The sequence below is a fragment of the Cibotium barometz genome, chromosome 28, assembly GCF_041138505.1.
Source record: "Cibotium barometz isolate CiBa-2024 chromosome 28, ASM4113850v1, whole genome shotgun sequence".
Taxonomy (NCBI): domain Eukaryota; kingdom Viridiplantae; phylum Streptophyta; class Polypodiopsida; order Cyatheales; family Cibotiaceae; genus Cibotium; species Cibotium barometz.
Window position 1 is genome coordinate 53,757,264 of NC_141073.1, and position 8,938 is coordinate 53,766,201.

At 42.2% G+C, this 8,938-nt stretch overlaps 1 protein-coding gene across 2 annotated transcripts; it reads right to left on the bottom strand.

Annotated features, from left to right (window-relative positions):
• Positions 1-365: 365 nt before the first annotated feature.
• On the bottom strand, positions 366-7,217 carry LOC147622949 (uncharacterized). 2 transcript variants are annotated; one of them, XM_086822560.1, is made up of 6 exons: positions 6,981-7,217; positions 4,814-5,014; positions 1,772-4,648; positions 1,367-1,618; positions 1,093-1,236; positions 366-978 (listed from the first exon to the last, which is right to left on the bottom strand). In XM_086822560.1, exons 2-6 carry the CDS (start codon positions 4,883-4,885, stop codon positions 697-699), a joined length of 3,627 nt encoding a protein of 1,208 aa, XP_086678686.1. In that variant the 5' UTR covers positions 4,886-5,014; positions 6,981-7,217; the 3' UTR covers positions 366-696. The 2 variants fall into 2 exon arrangements, with proteins under 2 accessions (XP_086678686.1, XP_086678687.1); XM_086822561.1 differs by having other exon boundaries at positions 4,814-5,028; positions 6,981-7,216.
• Between the last annotated feature and the right edge of the window lie 1,721 nt (positions 7,218-8,938).

Sequence of the window (8,938 nt, forward strand, 5' to 3'; positions counted from 1 at the left end):
CTCCCACCACCAGACACCGTCGACCACGCCGCCGGCCAATGTGTTCACAGTGCTGCCCCAGCCCCTCCTCGCCTTGTCTGCAGCAAAGCCGAAGCACAGCACACAAGAGCAGCTGTCTGCAGACAGCGAAGCAGAAGCACAGCCAGCAGCACACACTGCCTTCCAACTTCTTCACGGCCGCCGCCAATACAGCCCGCAAGCAGAAACACAACTCTTGTTCTCAACTTCTCCTACGTGCGCTTGAGGATCACTGAGCCAGAATGCTCTGATACCATGTCAGAATTTGAACGCGGAAGCATACACGAGATAGGAGAGAAAGAAAGAAAGAAAGAAAGAGAGAGAGAGAGAGAGAGAGAGAGAGAGAATTGATAGGCAAAGCGGCCTTTGATTAATGCAGAATGAGTGAGTTTACAAAGGTGATTAATCTATGCTTATATACCTCCCAATAGAAGTGGCCGACTCCCAATAGAATAAATGAAATACACTTATCCAACAAGGAGGCTATTCACTTTAGAGATGCACATTTCTAACACCTAAATGCCAAAAAACGCCTCATAACATCTCCAAAACTGCAATTTTACAAGATACTGACCACCTAAGAGAACTAGCATATCATGTCTCGTAAATCAGAACTCCAGGCAATAACACAATCCATCCTCTTCTTTAAGCTATCTGCTTCCTTTCCTTCACTCAGAGCTACAAATAAAACTTTCTCGCAAGCCAAAATCCAGCTATTAGTGATACTATAGCTATGAACAAATGGGCTAAAATTTGGTTTGAGCTGTGAGCTGGAAGCTGGGTAGGCTTTCCATTTGCCTTCATTCTCGAAGCCACATCACCATCCACCTCCCAACTGACCCCTTTCTTCTTCCTCTGTCGAACTTTCCCTGGGTACTGAAAGTCCAGATCAACACCCCTTGTTTTGGTAGATTCTGGAGGTTGCTGGTCAATGACTTCTGACTTCATTGTCTCCGCTTCCTGCATGCATGCCACATCAAAATACTAGTTAGAATCTAACAGAAAGTGAAGTCGCAAGGACTCAACCTCCATGAGTCCTTAGAAAAAGAAATTCACGGTAGAGTCTAAGCTTACCAGCTCCTTCACATGGTTTTCCTGCTCGTTATAAGCTTTCTGAACCTTATTGATCTCCAGCCTTGATTTGGACAACTGCTCCTCTGCTTCAGCAAGCTTGATCTCAGATTGCCTTGAGGTGACCAGTAACTGGTTGATTTGTGCCTGAGATCAAAGAGGACATCCATCAAAATCATAGAAACAGATACCAAGTTTTTCCCTCGTATTCATCAGAGACCTAATATCACATGTAAGACCATCTCTTTTAAAATCTGAAAATCTCAAAACTAGATACCTGGTGTTCTTCCGTCGTGATAGAGCTTTTGAGTTTCTGCTCCAGCTTTTCTATTTGAGAGCATTCATCTAGAGCTTTCTTCAATTGGACCTTGAGATCCTCAACTTCAGCATCCAATGTGGACTCCTTAAAAGAGCTTTCTTGCAGCTTTTTAGCTGACACCTCTGCTGCTGCAAGGGTAGAGTGCAACTTCTCTTGTGTACTGGCAAACTTTTCTGCTAAATCTCCATTCTCTTGCATAAGCGTTGCTATCTGACCAGAGAAAACGAATCAAAAGTTAGTAATCCAGCCAGTCAGAATATGAGACACGGTTGGTTGGAAGAAATTAGCATGGAAAACTATGTTGTATTTCATAAGCCCATAAAACATGTATTTTAACTGAAGAAACGAGGTGGTGAAGGAAACCTGTTGCTGTAGCTGTTGCCTCTCTTCCACAAGCTGTTCATTCAACTTAGCAACGATCTTCTGCGTACTGTCAAGTTGAGCTACAATAGTTTGCTTTTCATTTTCCATTTGGGACAACAAATCCTGCAACTTACTGTTAGATGCTTGATGAGATGAGATCTCCTCTTTCAGCTTCCCTTCGCTGACACTGGCTGCATGCAACTCAACCTTTGTTTTCTCGACCAATGGCTCAAGTTTAGCAACTCTAGACTCGGCCTCCGTAACCTCTACTTCTAGCTTTGTCGTATGTGCTTCCAATTTTGCCATCTTGTCTCCCAGGAGAGCTTTTTCCTCAGTCAGAAGCTTTTCCCTCTCTATAGCACCCTTCAAATCGGCCTCCATAGCTGCAATGGACAACTCCAGCTCACCAATTTTCGTGGTTGCACCTTTTATCTCGGTTTGCCTCTCTACCAGCATCTTTTCTGCAGACTGTAGTTTCTCTGCAGATTCTTGTTCTCTTTGCTTTGAGCCTGCACAAGCCGTTTCTAGCTCAGCAACCTTCGAAGCAGATTCCTTGGCCAAGCCCTCCAGCTCAGCAAGACGGTTTGACGATTCGCTGGCTGTGTTTTCAAGCAGCAAAGCGTTGTCTTCTGCTAGCTTCAACTTCATTTCCAGCTCAGCACCTTTGTTCTGGGCATCTATCACAGCAGCCTCCAGTGCTGCAACCTTGCTGAACGCATCATCCTTTGTAGTTTTATGCTGGGTAATCAGGCCCTCCAGTTCCATGCTCCTCGTCCTTGAAGTGTGTGCATCATTCTCATGCTGAGAACACTTTTCTTCAGAAATCCTTACCCTTTCTTCAAGTTCACTGTTGTCATGGCGCAGGCTCTCCAATTCAAGCTCTAGGTCACCCACTTTTGTCCTCGCACTTTCAGCTTCAGATTGAGCAGCAGCTAAAGATTCCTGCAGCTGTGACACAAGGGTCTGATACCTTCCTTCAGAAGTCTCCAGCTTCTCCTGAAGTTCAAGCTGCAGCTTTTGCAAGCTCTCTTCAGCTTCTCTCAGGCACTCTGTAGATGTTGCCTCCCTTGATTTCAAGTCAATCACTTGCAGCTGTAAGCTTTCCATGCCTTCTTCGCTTGCTTTGAGCTTTTCCTCAGCACTTTTGAGCACACTTTCTAGGTGTGAAACTTGCTCATTGGCTTTTTCTGCATTATCCTCTGCTACTTTGAGACTGTCCACCTGTTTACTTAGCATTTCTTCTGTGTTCTTGAGTTGTGCCCGGAGCTCTGCAGCTCCATCTTCAAATTTACCCATGTTGTGTAAAAGGTTTTCCAAATCAAGCTCTAACTCAGCTACCTTCTTCATGGCGGTTTCGGTACCCAATCCAGCAGCAGCCAAAGATTCCTGCAACTGAGCAGTTTCCTCTTCCAATTGTAACTTAGACTTCTCGAGAGCCTGATACCTTTCTTCAGAAGCCTTCAACTGTTCTTGATGCTCCCTCTCCAGCTGTTTCAAATTCTCCTCAGCTGTTTTCAGAAGTTCTACAGCTTTTAATTTCAGGTAGTCGACTTCTGCTTGTAGAATACCAGCAGATTCTTCCTTTGCATTCAGCTTATCTTCAGCAGCTGTGAGCATGCCTTTCAGATCTGCAGCTTGCTCTTTGACCTTAACTGCAGTGTCCTCTGCTGCCTTAAGACAGTCTACTTGATTCGTCAGTTCTTCTTCTGTGCTCTGTAGCTTCAATTCAAGCTGTGCAGCTCGGGCTTTCTCATCAGCATAATCTCCTTCAAGTTGGACGAGTTTATCTTTAACTTGACAACAGTCTTCCTCAACTTTGGCCATCTGAGCTTTTGTTTCTTCCAAGAGCTTCTCTACTTGAGCTCCCTCAAGAATCTTACCTTTCATCTCATCAAGCTCACCCTGCAAGAACTTAACTGTCTGCTCTGCCTCACTTATTTTTGTTGCCGCTATCTCTGCTGCACTTTTGAACCTTAGAGATTCATCCAAAGACTCTTTGGCAATTGCTTCCTGATCGCTCAATTCTTTCTGGTACTCTTCTGCCTTCTTGGATGCAGCACTAAGGGCAGTTTCCAAGTCCACAACCCTGCTTCTAAAGGCTTCTAACTCTATCTGTATCTCACCATGTGCCTTCTTGATACTTTCTTCATTCGCTTCCCTTGTAGCCAGCTCTGCTTGATGGGCTTCAACTTGTGATAAAAGGCTTCCCTCAACATCTCTTGCTTTCACATCTGCAGCAGAGAGTTGTTCTTCTAACATAGCCACTTTTTCCTTCAAACCATCAACCTGACTAATAAGTTGTTCATGGTAAACCTTTGTCATCTGTAAATCCCCCTTCAAATCAGTGGCCTCACACGTGGAAGCACTGAGCTCTTCTGTAAGACGAGCAGCCTCACTTTCTAGAGCTTTGAGCTCCCCTTGATCAACTAAAGCAGCTTCAAGCTCAGTTTTAGACTTCTGCAGTTCATCCCGGAGTTCAGTGGCCTCACACGTGGAAGCACTGAGCTCTTCTGTAAGGCGAGCAGCCTCACTTTCTAGAGCTTTGAGCTTCCCTTGATCAACTAGAGCAGCTTCAAGCTCAGTTTTAGACTTCTGCAGTTCATCCCGGAGAGAGGAGATCTCTTCAGAAGAATCGTTTTTCATGACTGCCAGTGCCTCCTCTACTTGTGCTAATTCCTTCTGCAATTTTTCAATGCTTTCTTGCGCTGCCCTTAACTTACTTTCCTGTTTGGCAGATTCCTGCTCACCATAGGGCAAATTTATATGGCCACTGTCTTCTCTTGGCACAAACTCATCTGGCATCTTTTCTGGGCTGCTGTCATGTCCATGACTGTTGGACTTAAGATGCACACCATCCATCGCTTCCAGGTTCAATGGCTGCATTCAAAGACCCAGGTAAAAGGTATCAATACAAATGATCACTTTCAAAATACACACCCAAGATTTGTAAAGACAGCATTCCACCAGCAGTGGGTGTTTTTAAGTCTCGATTGCGTGCACAAAATTAGAGCAATCAACTCCCAAAAGACAAGAAAATACTACCCCCTCTGCTACTTCATCAATGTGATCGGCAGGAGATGTGCTTCCAACTGCAACTTCATTCTCTGTTTCCATGCCAGCGATATCTCAATAGTTGCTCCAAACTTGGGGGCGATTCAGCCTTTGGCCTAGCAGACCTAAACGCGGTGATGAAGGTTCACAGTAACCAATTTGCACACACCAACTGCAGAATTTACAACTTTTCTGCAGAAGGAACACTGCAACATGAGACATCAAACTTCTCACCACAACACTATGAAAACAAGCATGAAAACAGTGCCACATGCTAACTACATGAACAAAAAAGCTGAACTCCATATATGCTAAAAGCAGGCTTGGTCTTAGCACTGTTATCTTATATTTCAAGAATATAATATGATAGCATACTGGAGGTCTAAAACCAGTAACTCTTAAGTGAATGGCTTAGAATGACAAGTTACACTTGTTAATTATAAATCAATGTAATATTTTAAGGCTGATGACCCTCTTAGTAACGTGACGTCTCTGTGAAACATCCTACTATTACTGTGGGTCATACGAAGCGCCATCTGAACCGTGCAATCTGTGGCTCAAACGTTGACAGGATGCATACATGTTCGCGAATTCTTAAGAAACTGATGTGGCAGAGCTCCAACCCATCACATGTCGCATCACTACCCACCTGTACATTTAAATGTCATCATAAATCATCACTACCCATGGCCATAACAAGAAAGAAGAGGCTTCCTCCCTCGACCTTAGAAACGTAGGCTTTTTCTCAAGATCCCAATCTCTGAAGACCAATTCCAAACTCACATTGTGCTTTATTGATTGTCTAAGTCTGGATCATTAGTGCTACTGCCATGTTCCTACCTAATACAGATGTTGCGAAGAAATAATGATGCTCTTTTTGGGAGTTTCACTTGTTACTATATTAGGAAAATTCTAATATATCGATTTGATCTCTTCCTCTGGCTTTCTATAAGCCTAGCCTGGGTCGATGCACCACATCTTCCAAAGAAGATGCAGTTTTATTTTAAATTGAACCAACTCCTGCTAATCTCCATCTAAAGTTTAAATTAGCAATCACCTCATACTCATGGGGATATATAATACATGTTACAACAATCACGACATAGCCTAAAAAGTAAGGCAGGGAGTTATGTAGATCCGCAATCACAAACCACCAAGACATCTATCAGCCTTGTGAAATCGTCATAGAAACTAAGACTGAGAAAAATTAACACTTCACATGTTTGCAAATTAGACCCGCAGTAGGTATCACCAATCTAGATCCTACCTGTGAGAGAGAGAGAGAGAGAAAAAGAGAGAGAGAGAGATGCATGCCAATTAAGTATCTGATACTTTCACTGGGCTGAAGTGGAGGATCACATGTACCAATGATTGTAATCAATTGGAAACAGACTCAGCATTTGTTATGAAATGCACCAATAATTTAGCGCTCACACCCACACATGCAAGTAACCTTGCTGCACATGATCGTAGTGCTTATCTGCTCTCTCTACGTACTCGGTGATTGACACACCAGGATTGGCTAGTAAGAACCACTGCATTATGAGAGACCCAACTCAAAGGGCTAAGGCCTCCATCTTGTTGTATGTTTCCAGGGCCGATGATCTCTCTCTCTCTCTCTCTCTCTCTCTCTCTGTCCGTGTGTGTGTGCGTGGCCTGCTGGCTGTTTACTCATCAGGCTCCTAATCGAGAGATCCTGGTTTGAAGTTCAATTCCCTATACTTCGGCGATGTCACACGAGGATCATATGTAATCCGCTGCCTTAGCAATGATGTTAGATGACTCATCATCATCATCCCTTTCTGTTTCTCTTTCTCTCTCTGCCGTGATGCTTTGTTGGATGTAAGTCCCTTGTGTGTAGACTGGCAAGTACACCAATTCTCAAGAGAGGAAGTGGATCTTCCAAGATCTGCTTTGTAGGCGGTCCCTTCAGCTCAAAGCTCACCATGGGCGGATCTAACAGTCTATAGACACACATGAACAGGGGATAGATCGACGACAAAGCACAAAGACCATGCGTTCAGGCCAACAAACAACAATGCGTTCTCTCCATCCATCATCATCATCACGTCGTCATCGTCATCGCCACCGCCACTACCACAAATGAGACACGCCATGAGAAATGAACACAGCAAGAAGAAGGATCAGAAAAGGATACCTTGGTAAAGAAGACTATGCTGGCTATGTCAATGAACTAGCTCTTCTTGGGCTTTTCTCTGCTCTTGTTTGCTTGCTGCTGCTGGAGAAAAGAATATTATTGAAGAAAAGAAAAGGAACCAGCGCGCTGTCTTGTTGACGATGTCGGCCGGTTGTTGCGCGACGTGTCAGCACGCGATTCGCAAAGGGCTAAACATGGCGGCTCATTTAGAGCTGGCAACATGCCCCGCTAAACTTGGACGATTTTTGTCCAAATGGCCCCTTTCAGACGAGTGGCGACAATGTGCAGGGTCACCAAAAACCTTGTCTTGTAGGCCTACCAAAACCTTGTAGGGCCTACCAACCTTTTGAAAGAAATGCGTGAGCCTTGAAATGAGCCTTAAGGTCCCCTTAAGGCTCACGCTGAGCGTGTAGTTCAGCTGGTGGAACGGTCGGGTTCCACAATGGGCACCCGTGTTCGATGCGTAGGGACTACACGATGGTGGCACGCTTGTTGAGCCCATGGTATATATCTACCTTCCCAACAAGACTCATTCACCAAAGATTTCTAAGAAGCACTAAGCTTCAGCACTTTTTGTCCTCTTATGTGTCTTCAGATACTTGGATGTAATAGGGAAGAAAATGGTATGAATTAATTGAAAGGAAGGAGGGACGGAGGGAGGGAGGGAGGGAGGGAGGAGAGGATCCATTTCCAACGAAGCCGTGCCTCCTGCGAGACATCACCAGTTTGCAACCGTTGGAATTAAAAAAGAATAATTAATATCTAAAAAATTTAATACGTAAGGTTTTTTGATCCTTAGGTTTTTCGATTCAACTAATTAATGAATTTTATTTATCGCTCATAGTGTGCCCCTATTGGGCAAGATTTCCAAGAAGCTCAACACTTTTTGTCCTCCTATGTGTCTTAAGATACTTGGATGTAATGGGAAAGAAAACGATATGAATTAATGGGCGAGATTTCGCACGTATGGCTAACAAGTGTGGTAGATATCTTTATCATTTCTTCTTTCATGATTAGCATGCAAAGGCTTTCAAAAAAATTGTTTATTGATGGTGAAAGTTTAGTGGTCGCACCATTCAAAATTAAGTTCTAAATATTTCTTCATTTTTTGTAATAACTCCTTGCCTAGAATCCATTTTACCTTTATTTTTCAAGGGCATTTAATTAATTGTATTTCTTTATGCCACAAAATTTAATCAATTGTATTACTTTATGCCATAAATTTTTGTATTTATTTCCAACAATAATCATGAAATATCTAGTCATGATACTTAATGGAAAAATGTGCAAAGTAATGTTTTTGCCCATTGCCTTAAAATAGTCAAGAAGGATAAAACTTATACATATTATAAGTACTATTAAGTAAAATAATTTAATTTAATAAGATATAGTAATATTTAAAGAAACAAAAGGACTTATATATACTAACCATTATAATACCAAATGCATGCGTTAGTGTAACCACAAAATTTGATTCTATTCAAACAAAGCTAGATCATAAAATAATTTTCCATCGTACAACCTACGTGTCACAAATGATTATGTTTAAGAATTTGTTTACATCTCAAATGTTTTATTTATTTATCTCGTGTCTAGTTTGTTGTGTTCTTGTTTTGGTTCATAAAACAAAGTTTTCAATGTTTTATTCACTTATTTATCTAGTGTCTAGTTTTTTATGTTCTTGTTTTGGTTCATAAACCAAAGCTAGTTGTTTATAATGTGCAAAATATTACAATAAATCAGCTAGTTTTTTGTTTTCTTATTTTGACTAAAATAGATTTGAAGTTGCCTTTGAATCAAATTTTGGCATTGTTGTTCTACCATCTTTTAAAATACATTTTAGAAAATGGATGAATTTGTTGTTTTCAAAATAAAAGAGACTTTACTAAGAAGGGTTTGATACTTTGCAGTTGATTTACTTTTCTGCTATGGAGAGATGGCTGACCACCCACTATAGC

Excerpts from the sequence above, each read along its gene's own strand:
- LOC147622949 (XM_086822560.1), bottom strand. The coding sequence starts at position 4,885 with ATGGAAACAGAGAATGAAGTTGCAGTTGGAAGCACATCTCCTGCCGAT. Across the intron at positions 4,649-4,813 it reads TTGATGAAGTAGCAGAGGGG|CCATTGAACCTGGAAGCGAT; the intron begins GTAGTATTTTCT and ends CTTTGAATGCAG. Across the intron at positions 979-1,092 it reads AAAACCATGTGAAGGAGCTG|GAAGCGGAGACAATGAAGTC; the intron begins GTAAGCTTAGAC and ends GCATGCATGCAG.